The 21456-nt window shown below is 49.5% G+C and overlaps 1 protein-coding gene across 2 annotated transcripts in view; it reads left to right on the top strand.

The window, feature by feature from the left end:
• The window catches only part of GABBR2 (gamma-aminobutyric acid type B receptor subunit 2), a 354329-nt gene that overhangs the window by 11008 nt on the left and 321865 nt on the right, over positions 1-21456 (top strand). The window contains exon 1 of one of the 2 annotated variants that reach the window (XM_006204058.4): positions 6224-7013. The exons of the other annotated variant lie outside the window; for it this stretch is intronic. Coding sequence (XP_006204120.2) covers positions 6693-7013 — 321 coding nt within the window. The 5' untranslated portion in view covers positions 6224-6692. Of the gene's footprint in view, positions 1-6223; positions 7014-21456 lie in introns of those variants that run through there. 2 annotated transcript variants of the gene reach the window in all.

Here is a 21456-nt window from a genome sequence, read left to right as displayed (position 1 = left end):
GACTTTTGGTGGAGAATGAGCAGCAAACAGAAATAGCAGAGCGAGCATGGGTAAGAGGAAAATGATGGATGAGGTGAATCGGAGAGGGCACCTAAGTTCTTTCAATGAGCCCACGTCTCCAGGTCCAGATGAAACTGTGGGTGGGATACAGAGAGAGCATCTAAGGATCTCTGGGGGATGAAAGAAAGGAAGGCTTACATGGTGGGGGATGCAGCAGAGTTTCGATATTCTGAGAGACTAAAAAGGTGACCTCGTCATAAGGGGTTTTGAGCGTTGACCCTTGGCAGAATTTGAGAAGGACTGATTATGCAAACAATCTGTGATCACACAGAGAAGAGGAAGTGATCCCTAAGAATGGATGTGGGTTCACCAAAAACCAGCCCAGCCATAATCACTTGTATTTGTAGAGTTACTAATCTAACAGGCCAGAGAAATAAGGAGACAGTATGCATCAGGGTTTCAGAAAAAACTTTAGCAGTGTTCTCACGATATTTTGGAGTGTACGATGGAGAAACATGGACTGCAGAATTTGGAAGCTGGGGGATTTTCAGTGGGTTTGGTCACAGGGCCAGACAGGGAAGATGATCCCCAGTGTGGGCAGTCACAAAGCTCTGTCTTCGTTATTCTCCTATTTGATGTTTCAACCCATGCTTCAGGTTAAGGAAGAAAATCAGATTGTCCAATAAAAATGGCATTAACTGAGGGAGGTGGTGAATATGAAGAGGAACAGTTCCAAGATGCAGGATGCCCTCAATAGGCTGGAACATTGGGACATAATTATGAATGGAATGTTTTAAGCCTGTACATAGGTCCCTGAATTAAACTGCTAATAAACAGATCAGAGAGATCTGGCTTGCTGTTCATTTGAAACAGCATGGCAAGTCTATAGAAATCAAACGTAGGGCTCTTGGAGAACCACAAGCTTCCTATGATCCAAAGGAGTGATGTGGCTGTTAGCAAAGTTCAGGTAACTCTGGACTGTGGGGACAGCAGTCTAGAGTGTTGAGCACAAAGAGATGGCCCTGCTACTCTATATGCTTTTCAGCCCATGTGGAGGGTTGGTCGTCAGTTCTGGGTATCACCTTTGAAGAGAGCTGTGGATAGACTCTAGACTGGTGGCCAGGGAACATTGCAGAATCTGGGTACACATCTCCTGAGGAAGAGAAGACTTGATTTGGATTGGAGTAATGAGGTACCCGTGAGCTGTCGTTTGTCAGGGGCCACCATAGGTGAGGGGGAGCACCATAGACTCCAGCAACAAACTGAGATCCACAGTGAATGCTATCAAAAGGCTTAGGTGGAGCCTAAGAAACAGCATGCAAATACCCCATTAATCAAATAATGGAGTGGGAACCTCAGGAGGCACTGATCTTGCCATCTCCAGCAGTATGATTTTCATTATTATTATTAGTTGCTTTCCTAGTAAGTGCCTAGTACTGTGCATCATCTTACTTAATAAGAGAGTTCATTATATGTGAAATTCTTTGAAGAGTCCCTGGCACATGTGAGTGCTCAATACGTACTAGCTTTTGTTATTATTTAATCCTCACAATAATCTTGTTGTTGTGAAAGAGCAATTGTTTATTGCCACTTTACAGGTGAGGAAACTGAAACTCAGGAGGGTAAGTGACTTTCCTAAAATGGTACCACTAATAATTGATAAGCCAGAATTTGAACCCAGGACCACCTGACTCCAAAACTCACCATTGTCCTTAAGGTTTGGTGAGTGTTTGGACCAGACACTTGATAGGACACTTTATCTTCTAAGGCTCTGTTCCTAAACTGTGCCTCTTGTCTGTCTATAATCCCCTTTGTAAAGGATCTTACTGTTTTTGAAACCTCTAAATGGGAGGTGGTATCCTTCTGGAGACCACTCAGTTATGAGCTAAATTTCCTGCCTATGCATGCTTAAGACCTGTCCAGCCGACATGGAGCAAGATGACTCCCCTATCCTTCTGCTGTTCTCAAACCAAACGAGAAGCATGGGTGGAATGAGAGGCTCCAGGTTCTGCTGGTGCACCCCAGACTTGGCACTGACTCCTGAAGGATTTAGTCACAGACTGTCTCCTGGCCAGATGCTGTCCCCTGGTAACCCCAAAGGAGAGCCAGCTTCATCTCTACTTTGGTGGGGGACCTTGGCCAAGTCATCTTACCTCTTTCTCGTTTTGACCCTCAGCAGCATTCTTTACTTCTTTAAGACCATTTCCTCCTCAGTCACATAAGGGCATCTTCAAGGAGAGGCATGTGGAGTAGAGGTGATGGCAGGAGTTTGGGGTCAGACAGATTGAGTTTGGGCCCCATTGCTGCCTCTGCTGGGTATCATTAGGCATGCCATTTAATCCATCTGGACCTCAGTCTCATAATTTGCAAAACTGGGATCCTAACACCTATTTTTCAGGCAGTCATGAAGATTAAGATGATGCATACCAAGGTGTCTGGCACAGAGTAGGTAGGTGTTTAATAAATGGTAGCTATTATTATTACTCCAGCTGTGTCACCAGACCACATTTGATTCTTGAAACCCAATTTTACGGTTTAAAAAACATGCCTTGTGAAAAAAGAAAAGCAACTTAGATTCATGTAGCTAATCTTTTTTGGAGCCATCATTCATAACTTATCCATTAAAAAATGGAAATGAAAACAAACAATGTACTTAAAAAAACAGCTACTTGGTTGAAAGAAACATTTCAATGCACACATGAATAAGAAATACATGGGAGATATCTGTAAAGATGGCTTATAATTTTTTTTAAAGAAAAACATAAAAGAAGACCTCCCTGTTGTTGAGAGTTAGAATAGAGATAGGTGTGGATGACAGGTCAGACTGGGAACAAGGTCTTGGAAACTGGACTCAGTTCCTAGGAGGAGGCAGCTGGAGGAGGGCAGATCTGAGCAGCTGGCACCAGAGTGGCAAAGGGTGTCCAGCCCAATGTGGAAGGAGAACAGGCAGCAGGGTGAGGCCTGATTAGCCTCCCATTGTCATGATCCTGCTTAAAGGGATGGGGTGTCCTGCTGACGGGCAGCCAATGGACCATGCATGGTCCCCCAGAGTCCCCAGAAGGGGAACAGGCATCATCTTTCAACACAGCCCAAACTCTAAACTAGGGTTTGGACACTAGCTTCTGGTTCTTGTGTGTAGGGAGAAAGGACTGCTAAGGAGGCAGAGTTTGGGAAGGAAGGTGAGGATTTAAGCCATACAGACCTGGACTGACATTCATGTTTTATCACTTTCTAGGGGTGTGACCCTGAGCACATTGCTTTCTAAAGTCTCTACTACGTTTCTTGTAAGTTGTTTACCATAGTCCTGAGATTTGGCATCTGCCAGTGCATTTTATTCCCATTAATAATAAAAAGAATGAGTATTAACCCAGCCACTTCTCACCACTTCCTCTGCTTGTAGCCTGGTTCTTGCTACCATAAGTGGCTGATTGTCTAACCAGTCTCTCTGCTTCCTCCCTTCCTCCTACCAACGACTTTTCACTTGGCAGCCAGAGAGATCCTGTTAAAATAGATTAGATCATGTCACTGCTGCACTCAGTACCCTGTAGTTATTCCCCACTCTGTCATGTGCAAGCCAGAGTCCTGACAGTGCCCAGGTTCTACCTGGTCCTGCCTGCCTTTGACCTTGGGTACTACTGCTTTCCCCTGTTCATTCGATTCCAGCCACACTGGCTTCCTGATGGTTCCTTGAACATGCCAGGCACACTTCTGTCTCAGAGCCTCTGCCCTTGCAGTTCCTCCACCTGGAACACTATTTGCGTGTCTTGCTTACTTACCTCCTTTAGGTCTTTACTGAAAAGTCATCTCAGTGTGTCCTTCTGTGACCTCCCAATTTCAAACTGTAGCTGTACCCTGTCAGTCTCAGTCCTCTTTCCTGCTGTATTGTTATCCATAGCACTTTTCATGAACTGACATACTAAAATATCTTCTTTCTGTTTATTGTCTCTCTTTCTCCATTAGAATGTCAGTTTTATGAGGGCAGGGATTTTAGTTTGACTTGTCCTCAGCTCCTAGGATGCTGCTCAGCACACAGTAGACAATGCAAAACATTGATTGAAGGAGTGAATTATTACCAAGTAAGAGGCTAAATTCCAGCTTTAGAAGAACATGGACCCAAGGCTGGTGACCGAGGCAGGAACTCAGACCTGAGGAAGCATGCTGGGGATCCAGTTACCCAAACTGGAATTCAGGCCAAGTTAGAATCTGGGAACCAGAAGAATGCTCAGACACTAGAAATGGGGCATGAGATCACAGCTTGGCCTGGAGCCAGGCTGATGGAGAGTGAGATTGGTGCTCCTCAGGTCAGGGCTAGTCCCAGGCAATGTGTCTAGGGGCCAGGTCATCCCATAAGTGAAGACAAAGAGGCTTACAACTAGTTACCAGGCAGGGCCTTCAACCACTTAGTAAATGTCAAGCAAAGTTATGCCAGCTTTCAACTTATTCCCAGATGTGTGTCAGTGGATATTCCATATTGGCACGGCATGCAAGGAAAACACAAATGACTAAGGGAAAAAAGGGGAAAAAAGAGTGAAAATTTTCATTCAGAAACCTGAGCTGAGAAGTTGAGGAATGGCAGATGCTGGAAACCTATGACTAGGGAATATCTGTGATGTCAAGATACCAGTTAAGAGAGCATCTGGGGATTAAACTGTCCTCTGGACCTTTTTTTTTTTTTTTTGGTGGACATGCTCAAGTGAGCTCTGCCCATACAAACCCTCCAGCTTAGACGGCAGCAAATGCTAAGTGGAGCCTGAGAGATGGTGTCTGCAGAAGCCTAGAAAGAGTTGGACAGAGAGAATTTGGCCTGGTTTCCCCAGAGCTGTCCAAGGTGCTCTCCAGGAGTTGGTCCCAGCCTCTCCTCTCCATCTTCGTGCTTCCTGATAATAACCAACCTGGCCTATGATTCAGGGCTGCCTCTGAGTCACCCCAGAAGAGCAAGTCTGTGGGTGACATGTGGTCCAACTCCTTCACCACATGCCCAAGGGAACCAAGGTTCAGAACAATCCGAAGTCAGGGCAGTCCCCCTCCCATAGGAGAACCTGTTCTCCATCCTGACTTCCACTGCACTGTGTATAGAGCTCTTAATGGCTCTGGGTTCCAGTCCTCCCTTAATAGTTCTATGTACTTTGACAAGTTATAGACCCTCTCTGAGCCTCAGAGTATTCATCTGTAAAGTGAGAAAGGTAAACACAGTACTTAGTTCCTAGGGCTGTTGTGAGGATTCCACAATAAGGCTGTAAGCAAGTGTTCAGTGAAGGTTAAACTCTCAACCTTGTGACAAGGTCGTCCATATTGCCCACAATGGTTGTTTCAGGCTCAAGGAGGTTTTCAGATTTGATGTCCTATAGTGTCCTCCTCATTAATCACCTCTTAGGATTTTATATTTTAACGACCACGATTCCTATTCTTCAAGCTTGGAGAGGTACATGGGGTCCCAGGCTCTAGGTCAGATTACAGGACTGCTTTGCTTAATTAAGGTTAGCCAGTGCAGCCAGAGAGCCAGTGCGACCCGGCAGAGAGAAGGCCAAGTCAAGAGGAGCATGGATCTGCTCTGGCCTAAGGACAGTGCTCCGACCCAGAGAAGGGGGAGTCCGGGGAAGAATTCTAGGGCGGAGCCCTCTTCGGGAATGGGGACAAGGGGCGGCCAAATGCCTGGAGGGGGCGGTAGCACACGCAAGATGAAGACCCTAATCTCTTGGGGTTGGCAAAGGGCGGCTCAGTCTGGTAGGAAGGGAGGGGGACTTAGAGGAAAGACTCTAAGGGCCGGACACCTTAGCACCAAGGGGCGTTCAAGCGCCGGCGGCATCTTCGGCCGCCCCTTCGGGCTCACAGCGCACCCCCGCCACCCCGGCACCCGCGCAGGCCAGGAAAGCGTGGGCTGCAGGTGCCTCTAGGACGCCTCGGTGGCGCGCTCACAGTCCAGACCTTCCCAGCCAGACCTCTGAGAAGCAGTCCCAAATCACAGTGCAGGTGCTACAGGAAGAGCTCGGCGAAGCGGCGGCGGCCACTACGTGTGCCAGCACACCGCCCTCGTTTCCCCAGCTCCTGTCCCAGGGCGCTCAGGTCCCCGGAGGTCGCGGGCAGCGGGCAGCCGGCGCGGCGGAGCGCCGGGGGTGCATGTGTGCGTGTGCTGGGAAGGCAGCCCTCCCCGCGGCCGCCGCAGCGCCAGCGCCTCCCCTCCCCCGGCGCGCACGGCCCGTCCCTGTCTCCGGAGGCGGCCCAAGCCGCCGCGGAGCAGACTCGCTTTCGCCTCCCGCGTTTCCTGCCGCCCGCCCTCCCCCAGCCGGGCTCCAGGGGCTGCCGCCAAGCGGTTCTCGGCGGGAGAGCGGCTCACAGCGCGCACGGGGGCGGGCGGAGGCGGCCCGGTTCGGGGCGGCCGCGCCGGAGAGAGGCGCGCGCGGAGACGCCGGCCCCCCTCTCCGCATTTGCTCGCTGGCTCCCCGCCTCCCGCACCCCGCTCGCTCCCACCCCTTCCCGGCGTGATTGATCCGTCACGGGCGCCGCCGCCGCTACCGCCGCCGCGGCCGTTCTGAGCCGAGCCGGAGCCCGAGCCCGAGCCCGAGCCCGAGCCGGAGCCGGGGACGGGGACGGCGCCATTGCGCGGGCGCCGCGGGGAGAGCTTGGCGCGGGGCGGCGGGCCGGGCCAGGCCATGCGGGCCGAGTGAGCCGGCGCCCGCAGCCCGCGGCGCGGCATGGCTTCCTCGCCGAGCTCTGGGCAGCCCGGGCCGCCGCCACCGCCGCCACCGCCACCCGCGCGCCTTCTGCTTCTGCTGCTGCTGCCGCTACTGCTGCCGCTCGCGCCCGGGGCCTGGGGCTGGGCGCGGGGCGCCCCCCGGCCGCCGCCCAGTAGCCCGCCGCTCTCCATCATGGGCCTCATGCCGCTAACCAAGGAGGTGGCCAAGGGCAGCATCGGGCGCGGCGTGCTCCCCGCCGTGGAACTGGCCATCGAGCAGATCCGTAATGAGTCGCTTCTGCGCCCCTACTTCCTCGACCTGCGGCTCTACGACACCGAGGTGAGTGTCCGGCCGCCCGCGCCGTCGGGGCTGTGGGGGCGATGGGGGAGGGCGTGTTGGAGAGAGGCAAGCTTCAGTCCTTGGGCAGAGCCCTGATTGACCCGCCCATGCCTACCGAGGGCACCGCGGGCTGGGGCTCAGTGCTCACCCCCTGGGTCCCGCCGGGTTTGGCTGACACAGCTGGTACCAAGATTTGCTGAGCATCTTCCTCCTCTGGGATTTTATTTGTGTGTATGCTTGTGGGATGTGGAATAGAAGGCTAAGGTCCCTTTTAACCAGAGAAGGTGTGGAGATGGTGGGGACTGGACCCCCATCAAAAGGCCTTCAGCGGTCACCCCTGCCAGGTCCCGCTGGTGGGGCTGTAGAGTGGGAGGAACAGGCGCACTGACTATAAACGGGGCCACCCGAGGATAGAGAGGCCACGGGCCTGCTTGCGGGCCCCAGAAAAGCCTAGCTGTGCTTTGAGGTCCGGAGGGCTCGGGGAGCACAGGGGCCAGAGCGCGCAGCAGGGCTGGGCGCCTGATGCGCGCTAGCAGCTCGGAGCCCGCACGGCGCGGGCCGGTGTGGGGCCGCCGACTCTGTAGCGTTGCTGCCTGCGTGTGCCCGGCGCTTCCTGTGGCCCGAGCGGTTTTCTGAGGGTTAGTTGCTCAGAGAGGTGTCTCCCCGTACATGCCGGGGTGCCCGGCCGCGCCGCTGCTGGTGGCCAGGCAGTTGCGGGCGCAGTTTCCCCGGGCGCAGACTTGAAGCACGGACTTAGAGCGCAGAAGCCGGCTTGTCCTCCCTGCCTCCTTCTCTGAGGGGAGCAGAAGAGCCAAGAGCTTTCCATCCCAAACTGCCTCCTCACACCCTCAACTTGGGTTCCGGCTGAAGCCCTAGCGCGGATCGTCACCGTCCGCCTGAGGACTGGGGTGCGCCGTGGGGCCTTGGAGGAGCGATCGGCCGCCGCGCGAGGTCGGGTTTGCGAGTTTTTCTGGACTCAGGGAGCCCCTACGCTCCGGCTGCAGCGTTTAAGACGCGGCCTGAAGGGGGCAGTGATTTCCTGTGCAGTACGCTCGATTGGCGCCTCTTCCACCGCGCCAAGCCCCGACAAGGCGCTGCGCTTGACCCGGCTTCCAGGGGCTCCCCGGGCGCTTCTGCTTGAGCCCCGGTGCAAACCCCTTTCGGAGAGGATGGTCGCGCTGCCGCGCTAATCCTGCAGCCTAGGATCGGCTTCCTTCTCTGTTTGACCACCCCCTCCCCCCTTTTTTTCTCTTTTGGTCCCGGGAGAAAGCGCAGAAATCTGGATTGCATTTTATTCCCCGCCTCCCCCTTTCACTGATGAACCAGCCTGCTCTGCGCTGTAAATAAAAGGTGAAGGAACGGGTGGCAGTTGGTGGCGGTGCGCGCAGGCTGCTGCAAGCGGAGAGGCTTCCTCTGCCCCAGGAGGATGTGAGCTGGGGAGCTATGCAGAGTCAACCTATGAGGAATCATTTCTGAATGGCATTCCTATCTTTCCCAGAACATTTCAAGTTCTCTGGGGTACTTGTACGGCACGCATAAACGGAGAGGGCAATGCAATTATACTCAGCCACGTCTTCTCGTACTGTTTCTGTTGCTCCACATATATATTTTTGGAAAGGACATGGGAGAGCCAGTTCTTTGGAGACAAAACCATTTATGGACAGGGTAGCCTTGCTTGCATCATCACCAAATATTGTCAGGTGCATAAGGTTTTCACTGTCAACTTATTCCCTTCAGAAAGCTTTCCTGAGAGAGATTTCACATTAGCTTGTTTGTGGCATCAAAGGGAACGGTGCTCAATTTCAGCATGTGGGCTGATGCTGCTTTATTTTATTTTTCAAGTGTATCTTGATGACTTTCTGAGTGAGAGGGGGCCCAAAGTCAAGAGGAGGAGGCAGTCAGAAGGCACTTCAGCTCATGAGGAAGGAGGGCAGAGGGTAATCTCAGCCTCATGAAAACAGGGAAGCATATCTAGCCATTTGAAGGGTCACAGAGCATGGGTTTTGGGGTGAGTCTGACCTGAGTTCTAGTCAGAAGCCTGTTGTCTCCCCCCTGGGTGACCTTGAGCAAGGTATTTAATCTCACTAAGCCTAGATTTCCACTTCTGAAGAAATAGGGCCATGATATGCTATAGGACGGTATTGTGATGCTTAAGGGAGATAACAGGCCTGAGTGGAAACTGCCTTGAGCTGTTAGGTGCAGCAGCCAGTGCTCTGTCTGGCATGCTGTAAGCACTAAATAAATGTTTCCTGCCTTCCTCCCTTCATTCTCCTCTGGTGTGGATTCACAAGTAAGACATTGTGACTTTAGATATGATAAAATGGTCGCAACTAAAATAATAATCCTGCTTACTTGTTTTTCTCACTTTTGAAATCTCACAAAGAGTCAGTGAAGTTATCACCAGAAAAAAAGAATCCTGACATTCAATCAAATAAACATGTTATCTTCTGCCATGAGGTGTCATGGCTGGGAGAATACCTGGGTGATATAATAATTTTTTCAAGGGACCCATCTTTAGAGTAGAGGTCCTTTCTCTCCAAGCCAAAGTAAAGGAAGGATCAGTCTGGGTAATTGCAGCAAAATCCACAGCGATCTGAAGCGTGTTTGGGGCCTGTGTTAGAGTGTCTGTGCTGTTTTATTCAGGTAGGATGTCTTTATGAATTGTATGTACTCCCTAGTCACTTACTGGCTGCATCACTTGTCTGTAGACCTGAACACAGGATGCACATGGTGAATGGATTCTGGCTGCCTTTGCTAACGTTTGCTGTCAGTCAATGGCCAGAGACTGTGGGCAGCCAAGATGGACCTGTGTCCACACAGCCTTCAAAGAGGTGGAGATTTATGGGTTAATGTGATCATTGGGACCAGCCTGTCTCTATCAAGGTGCCTCCCAAACGCACTTATCCAGGTTGCCTTTCTTCTGTAATTAGAATAGGGACAGAACATTCAAAGCCCCACTCAGTGCCATGTGTTTGTAAAAATTAAACATCCCATCAGAGCATCTGCTAGGCAAGACCTCTCTTCTCTGATGTACCTCAAATCACTTAAGCTAATACTTCTTTATGTAGTCCAGGGAAGGTTTGAGTATATAAAAACATAAACAAGACAACTGAAAATAGAGATAAAAGGAAGCATCAGAAACTGCATAGAAGTATTGAAGTTACTGAACCAAGAACCTGGGCTAAGATGATTATTGCATTTTTGTGTATTAAATTTTAGCTCTGAGCTTCCTGGCAGTTAAGGTTAAAAGGTAAACATGGTGGATTACATTACTTACATGTTTGATTGAAAGACTCTGAGGGACAGTGTCTTTTTTAAAGAAAGTTTTCAGGTACGGAAGTGTTCTTTACGTGGCTGTTTCTCATTCTTTGGTAGCCACATTCATAAAATTAAACAATAACCAAGGAATGGATTAGAAAATAATGTTGGCTCTTCTGATTTGATTAAGGTAATGTTCATTTTAGAAAAACTGAAAATTATGGAGAAGTACAAAAACATTGCCTGTAATCCACCTACACCTAATATTCCTTGCGTGGTTTTCCCAAATATCTGTTCTCTCATTCGTTGTGCTTTAGAGCAGACCCAAACAACTGTTGGATGGAAGCCAGGTTTTTCAAGGAGGTCTGAGTACAACCTCGCAGGCATTAATTGAGCACCTAGTGTAATTGCTGTTGCTGCAGAAAGGAGAAAACCTAGCCTTGGGCCCAGGAGAGGAGCTGGTGCAAAGGGGAGAACAGAGCAAGCACATGTTTGTCATTTTTCAGTGCAAGATAGAAAGTGATCTATCTTGATGGTTGTACAATTGTAACTATACTAAAAACCATTGAACTGTAGACTTTAAAAGAATGCATGTTATGGTATGTGAATTATATCTGAATACAGCTGTTCTTAGAAATAAAGAGGTAGAAAATGAGCTCTTTTAGGATCAAGCTCACATCTTCTTTGTGATTATATCCCGTTACCTGGCACGGTTCCTGACCCTTAGTAGGTGTATTGCTTAGGAACCTTGTTGAAGGTAACTGAAACCCAGGTTTGGTTGATGGAGTGGGCTGTATTCAGGCAAGGCTGAATCCAGAGTCTCAAATGACACTTGAAAAATGTCATCCTCTCTGTCTCTTGGCTCTGATTTCCTCTGTGTTTGGCTTTACCCTCAGGCAGGGTCTCCTCATTTGGCTGTACAGATGGCCCTTAGCAGCTGCAAGTTTATACACTCCCAAGTTTAGAAACTCCAGTAAGAAGAGTGTTTCTTTCTTGACTGTTTTGGCAAAAATCCCAAGCTTAGCTCTCATTGGCTAGACCAATAACATGATACTGATGGGCCTGGGACATCTTCCAGCCTTTCATGGAGGAGGATAGAGGTCAGCCCCATCCAACACATGAATACAGAGTGAAGAGGTGATTCCTTGAAGTACATCAGAGGCTATTAAAGGGGGGTGGATGCCAGGTGGGTCTGATCACAGATATCCACTTGGGAAGTGCTATATTCAAGAAAGAAACAATAAATGCCAGGGGTATTAAGAGAAAGGGAAGGAGGTAGGGTATAGCTTAATGGTAGAGTGCGTGCCTAGCATGAACAAGGTCCCGAGTTCGATCCCCAGTAGCTTTACCAAAAGTAACAAATAGATAAACCTAATCACTTCCCTCCACCAAAAAACAAATGAGAGAGAGAAAGGGCAGACCATATCTAGGTCAAGAGGGGCCTCCTGGAGGAGAGGATGTCAGGATGAGTCTGGAAGGGTGAACATAATGTTGACACAGGGAGGCGCAGGCTCTGGGAGATGGAGGTTGGATCCCAGGAAAGATCCCCAAGATCAAAGGATGGAGGCCACAACATGTGAAGTGTGTCTGGGGAGCACAGACTTATGTTTCCACTGGAGTGCAGGGCTTGTAGAAGGAAAGGCAGCCTGGTGGTGGGTGTGGAAGGCCCTGAATGCCATGTTTTCAAACATGGATGTGATTAGGGCTGGTAGGAGTGTAGAGGCTGGATGTTAGACAGGTAAGGGTGGAGACAGAGAAGCCCGAAAGCTGTTGTAGCAGTTGAAGGGGCAGTTGAGGCCTGAACAGAGATGGAGAGGCAGTGTGAAAGGATGGGGGAGCTCTGAGGCAAGGCAGTAACTGGGTGGGAGGGTCAGCAGAGAGGGAGTCATGGTGATGGGGGTATCTGGTGGGCAAGACAGTAACTGGAGTCAGTTGCACTGCAAGGGAACAAGGAGAGAGAATCCCTGCAGGATGAGGCTGGGCACAAAACCAGATCAGTTCCCCTAGCTCCAGAGCACCTGTTGGATGAGCTTCTCAACATGTCAGGGACCTGGGTTTCTATCCCCATTGGCTACCACATACCTGCCTGGTGACCTTGGGCAAGCCACTTTGCCCCTTTTCTTCATCTGTAAAATGGGAGTAACATACTAACTGCCTGATAGAGTGTGGGGAACAAATGAGATCATCCCGATAAAGTAATTCAATGCTTGGTACACCGTAAGTGCTCAGTAAACATTCACTGCTATTTTGTCACCATTCTCATTATTCCTGTACCATGTGGGGGTGATTATGCTGATCTCACAGGGCTGTATTAGGAATAAATATAATGGATGTGGAACCTCAAAACATGATGTAAACGTAAAGCCGTGTTGCCTGTAATCTTGCATTCCAACAATGAATGGGATGCTGAGACGGGTGTTGAGAAAGGATGCAAGCACAAGATCTTTATTCATGTGTATCTCCCAGTGCATCTTCCATTCTGTCATGTGTCATAGCCATATTTATCTCTTTCTCCTCTGCTGGAGTGTAGCTCCGTGAGGGCAGGGCTTAATCCGATTCCCCATTGTTTTACCTGCAGTGGGCATGAGTGAATGTTTGCTGAGCTGAACTATAAGTGAATAAATTAGAATCTACCTTCTGAATTTGCATCCCTTAGAATGAATGGTTTCTCTGGATCACTTCCCCAGGGTCTTTGCTCCATGGCCCCCACCCCCCACCACCATAGGACACAGGGGCTCCCATATACCAGGATTAAGCTGTAGCTGCCTTCTGCATGATTTCACCAGCACCGACCCCTGAGCTTCCCTAGTATGAGGGAAATGCCCTTAGCCGTGCCTGCCCCTGACCAATTCCTCAGACCTAGCCAGGCACCCCTCATGGTGGTGGGTGGAATAACACACTAGAGCCTGTTTAGAACTTGGTATTGGCTGAGAGTTTTAGCTTGCTAACGTGATCTTTAAAGGGCTCTTCTTCATGTGTTTGGCCTACCCTCCTTTGGACAGAGTAACATCAACTTCTTCACGCAGAGATGTGAGATTTCAGCAGGGAAATGAACAAGCTGAAAGTGTAAGAGAGGGGTGCAAATAGAGGTGCTAAATAAATACATGTAGAGGAGATATGGCTTTTGTTAGTCAGGGTGGACTAGGCTATGCTGCATTAACAGACAAATTCTGAAATCTCTGATTGCTTAACACAGCCAAATTTATATACTGCTCACCCAAATCCAGTGTGGGTCGAACCTCTTGGGAGGCTGTCCTCCAAGTGAGAACATAGGGCTCCAGGCTGCTCTTGTGTTGTCACTCTCCCATCTTGTGGCTTCAAGAAGAAGAGGGTAGGGAGGAATCCACAGGGAAGGCACACCAGATTTTTGACTATCTTTACTTGGAAGTGACACGTATTACTTCTATTCATATTTCATTGGCCAACCTAACTTGAAAGGAGGCTGGGATGTGTAGAGGAGCGCGTGAATGTCATGGACACTTATCATTTGGAGTCCTTCAGGAAGTAAATGCCAAGATGGATTTACCAGTGCCAAAGGTCTTGGGGGTAATACCTGTGAAAGATAAAAGAGGAGGTAGGGAAACCCTCAGACCACGATGCTATTCTGACACCTGTGAAAGGAGAGGGGAAGGAAGGAGAGTTGGGAGGAAGAGTCTTAGATTGGTGTGTGGCTCTCAGAAAGTCTTGGCCAGCCCACTGAGGTGCTGCAGAGCAAAGATTGCCTATTAGAGGGGTCCCGTATTGGAGACCGAAAGAGCCAGGCTCTAGAATCCCTGCCCAACTCAGTCACTGGCTGAAGGCTGCCTGGGAAGTTTGTGTCCTTTGCTTAATTAAACACTGCGGACAGATCTTGAAGCTACAGCTGAAGGCTTAGCTGACAGCACTTGTCCTGTAGGTTCTCTCTTCAAAGGAGATCTGAGTCACCCACCTAGATGGCTGCCACAGCACCACCTGTTTCTGCTCCAACACCCTAATGCTACACATTCTGATGGAGAGGAATTTCTGCCAGGCCCTTTTCTAGGATGTGACACAGACCTCGCCTGTGAGAATCTCACTGGATAACCGGTGGTCAAGACAGAAACCATCGCACATAGTGTGACCTGACCATGGTCAGGCAGAGGATGCTGAGGAAGTTATCCATCTTCTGGGGGCGCCTGTTTGGTCCTCCTCCATGTTGTTTGGGAATGAAATGTAAGTGGCTTCCTATTGCTTACTTTTTTGTTGTTGTTATTTATTTTGGTTCTAGGAAGGTGAGAAAATTAAATGGCATAGTTTGCCCAATGAGCATCTGCGTTCATCTGCTCCTTTATTTTACTCTTTATCCTTTTTGCTTATGTAACGACGTGCAGTGAGACTGGTGAGATGCCTTCCTCTCTGTACCTTTCTAGGAAAGAGTAGTTGTGCCAGGCTGAAATTATAGGAGTGTGAGCCTCAGATGGGGTCAATGATCTGGGTTCTGGTGTTAGACTAGTTGCTAAGACCTCAGCGATCAGGGTGCTGGTGCTAGGTTAGTTGCTAAGTGTTTGTTTCTCTCTGTGAACTGCAGCACAGATTGATCTCTGCTCCATTGTGAGCACCCCAAGGGCATGCACTGGGTGTGTCTGACTCCCTTGTGCCGCACCCCACCCCCCTCCCTGATCTCCCAGGGACTATCTCAGGGCCAGGCACAGAGCAAAAGCTCAATAAATATTTATTGAACAAACAAATAGATCTAAAAGCCTGGAATTGAGCTCTCTGCTTCTTAGAGGATTAATGGGTATAGTTTTAACAAATTGAGGAAGTGCTTTGTATGCCAAGCCTTGTAGGGTGAGCTTCCTGCTTGTTCTTTATTCGTTCTTTGGTGCTTTGGGGGAGGGAGGGGCTGAAGTTGTGGCATGCAAAGGGGAAAGGGTACTTCTTGAATGTTCCAATAGAAGATTTTGTGAAAAGCTCACATCAGTCTCTTCTCCCCTGACAAACATACACAGCATCCTCCAAGGTACATCAAAACCTAGGAAAGAAGTACTTTCCAGTGTCTGAGAAGTACTGTGGCTTTAGGAGATTAGTTTATTGCAAAAAATACTCTAACCAGCTGTTGGTGGTTGCAGGAATCAGGTTCTGATACCCTACTCCCACCTCCAGGGAGTGTGAGAACCACAGAGAGTGAACTGGGCTCTGGTCCTAGTAGAAATTGTAGGAAAGAGGCCAAGTCATCAGCCTTGCTGAGCCAGGTGATCTAGTCGCAGGTTTGAGTACAGTGAATAAAGAGGCGCTCTGGGATCCCCTGAACAATAAGACTTATGCTAGGCACCCTGCTCCTGGGCTGAAAACTTCTGCTCTTTATCCTTCCGTGGTTAGGACTGACTCAGGAACTGGGTAAGCTCAGCCTGGAGGTGACCATCTCCCTGACCTAGTTTTGGTCTGGACCCCAAATCAGATAGCCAAGTTTATTAGAATCATGTGCAAAATAAGAGTAAATTGGTTATGAGCTGGTCTTTGAAGGTCTAAGAATTCTTGCTTGAAGAAAGGCATGAACATTGTGACACCTTTGGGTGACTGATTTGGGCATTCTTTTGCCTGCTTTCTACTTTTTCAGTTTTTTGGAACAGTCTACATTGCTGGAAGGATGAAGTGTCATTGTCATCTAGAAAATTAGTGGTAGCTCCAAAGTACTGAGTAGATGGATTCATCTATCTTCATCAGTGCCCACGTTCCACAGCTGCTGGCTAAAGCAGACCCCTTCTCCTGCCATTTGGCAAGGACATCATCAGTCACCGTTCAGAGAAAATGTAGCCAAAGAAGGACTTTGGATTGATGCATTATAGCTGTTCTCATGGCGCAGGGTCAGGAGGTGGCAGAGAGAAAATGGTATTTTCACACTCTACTCATGATCCACTTGACTTTGTTCAGAGGGAACTGATTTTGAAAGCAGCAGCCATCCTTATAATAATCACTATATTATCCAAATCGCTTTGTTTCTAGAACTCCCCATTCACTGAAGCTTTCCTGAGAATGCCCCAGAATTGTTTCAGGGATTTAACTGTCAGACTGGGACCTGGAAGCCCACTGCAGGGCATATGATCAGAGCCCATACTAATGCTCCCACCCAGCCCGTCTCAGAGCACCTTGGCTCGCCTGTCACTCCATGGAGTATCCCCTCAGGGCCCCAACCGACCCTTTTGACCTCGTTGCTGAACTCTGAATTCTAGAAACATTAGGAAGACTTTGGAGAGCTTCTAACCTTATTGAAAAAAGGGAAAAGGAAATGGTAACTTTATTTGCAACTGTGTAGGTAAAGGAAAAGAGACCACAGCAACAGCAGTAACTCACCTTTATCCTGTGCTTAGTGCATGTCAGTCCTATGTCAAGCACTTAATTTAATTCTCATCCCAATTTGATGTGGTAGATGCTGTTATTGTCTGCATTTTACAGATGAGGCTTAGAGAGGTTAAAGGTTAAGTGACTTATTTAACATCCCAGCCAACCGAGTGGTGAGCTGGGATTTCAGTCTGGATAGTATGGCTTTGATCTCTGCTGCTTAAGCACTAAAGTGAAACAGCATCTTCATATGGGAGTTGTCTTCCTTCCATAAAAGCAAGTGGCACGTTTTGTCAGTAGCTGCTGCTTCTCTTTTTTTGGTGAATTTCACCTAGCTGCTTGCCTCTCCCTCTAATTCAGCCCCACCCTCCCCCATTTCCCTGTCTGCCCACTCAGTCACACAGCCAGCTCTGTACTCTGTACTCACTTCAAGTGTATCTGTCGACACACCTGACTTACACGGATCTGCTCTCTGCTCCTCTTGCTCCTGCAGAACTCGTTACCTCTTGTAGTGTTTACTCAGGGTGTCAGTGTTTGTGTGTGTGTGTCTCTCATGTTAGCTGGGATCATGTCGAGGGCAGCTGTGATGCTTCCTGTGTGCATGTAACTCGTACTTGCTAAGCATCTGCTTGGTGCCAGGCCCAGGGTTGGTTATGGGGCATGTGGAGGTGATCCTGACACAGCAGCGCTCTCAAAGGGAGGCCGCCAGGGATCATTACTGTGTGTCATGGGAAAAGTGATGGTGCAGCCTGGGGCAGGTGCAGGGGCCATCTCCCAGATGTAGAGGACTGTTAGGACCACTGACCCAGCACTCTGGCCAAGTGCCCTCCCTGCTTGACACCCTTCAGCGACTTCCGTTCTGGGAATGGGAACAGAACTTCGCCCTGTGCCCTTGGAAGCCCTGCAATCTGCCCTGCTCATACCCAGCTTCATTACAGAGCACTCTCCCCTCACCCTCTGGGCCCAGGCACGTGGTCTTCTCAAGTTTCTTTGGTGAACGTGCTCAGAGAGTGTGCACAGGACCTTCTCACAAGCTGTTCTCACTGTCTGGACTGCTTTTGTCATGTCTCTTCATCTTTTAGATACCAGCTCAAGTATGTTTCCTCTGTCCTTCCTCATTGGAAAAAAATCTCGTTTCATTTTTTCTAAAAACCATGACTCTTTCTTTTCTGGTGCTTATCACAAGTGCAATTTTAATTTGCTGGATTATTTGATCAATGTTGGTCCTTCCCTGTTCTGCCAAAGAGCTATGGTCTAAATGTTGGCTCACCATAGCGCCCAGCAGTTTCTAGCACATAGCAGGTGCTCAGTAAATATTTGCAGAATGCATGGATGAGTGCTGAAGGATCTGTGAGGCTCATCTGGTTGTTAATGACGGCTTCTATGTGTTTTCTAATTCCCGTACAAGTTGGGGAAGACAGCTGGGCACTGTGCAAAGACCATCACACGTGGAATCAGAGACCTGTGTGTGTGTGCTGACGCTGCTCAGTCCTTGAGCCTCAGTGTCCTTCATCTGTGAAATGGGGATGATCCTTTCTCAGAGGGTTATTTTGAAGGCTGACATGGAACATTCATGCCAAGCATTGACCACAGAGGGCCACGTTGAGTAGGCACCCACTAAATTTTGTTGTCATTTCATTATAATGTGTATGAAAATGTAAAATGCTGTCTAGTCACATAAAAACTGGTTTTTATTTCAGTAGGGGCCTGTGTGTTTGAGGCCAGTGAAAGAAGTGTGTGAGATTTGTCTGAGCTTCATTGAATGGGAGTCTAAGTGAAGTGGTTGTTTCTAAATCCCTGTGCATTTCCAGGAGGATCTGAGGTGCTCTGAGAGCTCAGTGGTGGACCTCCCCTGGGCCTGGGACTGGGCTGTTGTCCCGGTGGAGTCCTTGCAGCTCTGTGTTGTCACTGCTGGCTGTTGTCCGCCGTGTCCCCTGGCTGTGAGCTGGGCCAGCCCACAAGGACAGGCACATCATCTGTTTTGCACCTGCCGTGTCCTTGCACCCAGGACAGAGCCTGCAGGCACTCAGCAATATCTGATGAGTGCCTCTGTGTCCGAGCACCTAGCATGACCCCTGGCACATTATAAGTGCTTAGCAAATGCTTTTTGCATGAGTGGTGCTAAACGTGATGTACAGCATGACAATTTTGGATCAAATCACAACTGAGCCTCTAAATGGAGCAGAGGGAGAAGACACAATCTGGCATCTGTGAGGAATGGGTTGCTTCAACTGCAGACCAGATTTGAAGGGGAGAGAGAAGTGTTCCGGAGTTCCCCTGTGAGGAGACCACGTTTCCCTTTGGGCTCCAGAGACAAATCTTTTAGCTTAGAGGACTGGGTGGCTCAGTGGAAAGGGCTCTACATTTGCCATGGTGACCTGTCTCTAATACTCACTGGTGAATGACCTTGAAGTAGTTGTTTAACTTCTGTACACCTTAGTTTTATCATCTATAAAATGGGAATAATAACAATGCCTGCCCTGCTTGTCCATGGAGTTATTGTGGAAATCATTGAAAAGGGAGAGAGAGAGAGAAGGCGCGGGGAGAGAGAGATTAGTGTAGAGTCTTTTAAAAAGTCATGAAGAGTTGCAGATATTAGATGTGCCTGAAACTAAGCACAAAGAGTAATTAATTCTGGGTTGTTCTCTCAGGGCCTTTGGATATTTCCAATAACATCTTTATCAAAGACACAGAGATGTTGTTCACACAGGTGATTCATTCAACTTTCTATTAAAGAAGGAGGGCACAGTATTAGATAGCAACACTGTGGAAGCAGTTAGGCAGGGGGCTGAGGTTTTCTGACCCCAGCAGGCTGTCTTACAGAAGCATCTAGAACAAGAATTGATTAACATGTCTTCCTCTGATCTGTCAGATGTCTTCAGAAGCCAGCTATTCGTCTTTGGCAGGTGTCAGATCCAAGACTGTCCACAGCCAAACTATTGAACAAGAGAGCCAGGGCAGAAATTTGGTGGTGTGGGAGTTAGGGCTATCTGCTGTAAGCAGTGATTTGGGATCCAGGCCAGCAAATTGTGGGGGGTTGCTGGGTTTAGGGACTGGGGCAAAGCCTGGCACATCTGATTGAAATATGAAATGCGCAGACTGGGCCAGTCCACGGCAGCCCCAGAGTGGGCGACTGGGATGCCCATGTGCTGAGCTAGTAGCATTTGTTTTCTCCAGAAAGAGCTTTGGTTCTGGCCAACGGATGTACAAGTACTTGGTTGAGACCTCAGAATTTTGGACCAGACACTGTGGAGATAAAGAGTTTGTTTTGAGAGGTTTAGGGGCCCCAGATCCACCCCCTGCCATTGGATATCCTCAGAAGAGCACCCACTGGGCTCCTGTGGATGCTGGGTCTTCAGACCATCTGACTGGCTTTGCTTGGCTGCTCTAGAGCCTCTGCAGGCTGTGGCTCTAGTTCTAGCCTGGTGGTTCCACCATGGACAAAACAAAGTGACAGATCCTTACTGAGCCCCTACTATGAGCTGGGCATTGTGCTGGGCTCTCTCTCATGCGCGCCTGAGAAGGCAAGGTGTAACGAAAAGAGCTTGGCTCAGGGAGGTGGGGAAGTGGGTGTAACTGGAAGAAGGCCCTGCTCTGGTCTGGCTCTGTATTCAGATAATTCTAGAAACCCCTCCATTACTGTTAGGAAGCTTTGAGGTTGCTGGGGTCAGTGGCCCCACTGTCTAAAGAACGTGGGGTCCTCTAGGAGGGAAAGGACTGAGGCCCTGGTCCCTCCCTCTGCTGATTGAAATTGTTAGGACATGCCTGAGGGGTGACCTAGCTTTGAGTGGGGCCTGCCAGAGGAAAGGGCAAAAAGAGCTCCCAGGAGAGCTTTGCTTGGAATGGGGGCCCAGGGCATGGGGGATCAAGGGCAGGCTGGTTTGGAGATGGGAGTCGATGCTGGAGTGCTCCTCCTCCCCGCTGATGCCCTGGGGAGACCCTGGGGATGGTGGCTGTGTGTATAATGTAAACTGAAGGTGCTCAGTGTTGACAGCTGTAACCCTCAGTTTCCATCTGGGCTCTGGCACTCTCCTGTCCCTGGGCCAACCTCCTCAGGATGCAAGGACCTGCCCTGGTTTCAGAGCAGACCTCAAGCCTCTGGCCAGCATGGCAGCTGAAGGAGACAAAGGCTGGCAGCTGGGTCTGGCTCAGAGGTTGGGCCCAGGAGCATCCTGAGGGGTGCAGGTGAGGCAGACTCACCAACCTGTCAGCACAGGCCACCTAGAGGGCCGAGGCGCACTGGGCCATGTGCTGTCAGGATAACACCTGAACTGCCCTGTCCCTGTCGTCTCTGACCATTCAAAGAAATGTGACCTCCCTTGTACCCCAGTCTGGTAAAGTGTGAAGTGCAGTTGGTTTCTTATTTAGTTCTGATAATAACATTATTTAGTAGATATTATTTCAACAACTAAACAAGAATTACAGATTGTGTGTAGTGCTAGAGTTGATTATTTCTTTCAAATGCGTCATCCGTTAACAACCTGATAAGAGAGGAATTCTTCTATTAGCCTCATTTATAGATAAGGAAACAGGCTCAGAGTGATGAGCCCAGGTTGAAGCAGTAAACAGAGTCTGCCAGACTCTAAGCCCAGTTCCCTTTGCACTGCCCAGAGCTGCTGGGCACACTCCAATCTAGCCAGGTGGGCTCTGTGGTTCTGCACTCTGATCTGGGTTCACGGGGATCCAGCCAGAAGCAGGGGAGTCATCCATCATGGCCATCCCTGAAGGTCCTCCAGTCAAGCCTGGAAGAGGTATATGTACAGACGCTATTGGCTTCACGGATGATAAAGTGCTTCCTACTTCATCCTCCTAAGCGCCTCAGGAAGGACTGCCAGAGGTGGTGTCCACAGCAGGGAGGCAAACTTAGAGCAGCTGGAAGTTTGGACCA

Source organism: Vicugna pacos, chromosome 4 (genome assembly GCF_048564905.1).
Source record: "Vicugna pacos chromosome 4, VicPac4, whole genome shotgun sequence".
NCBI lineage: Eukaryota > Metazoa > Chordata > Mammalia > Artiodactyla > Camelidae > Vicugna > Vicugna pacos.
This window is presented reverse-complemented; position numbering and strand designations above follow the sequence as displayed.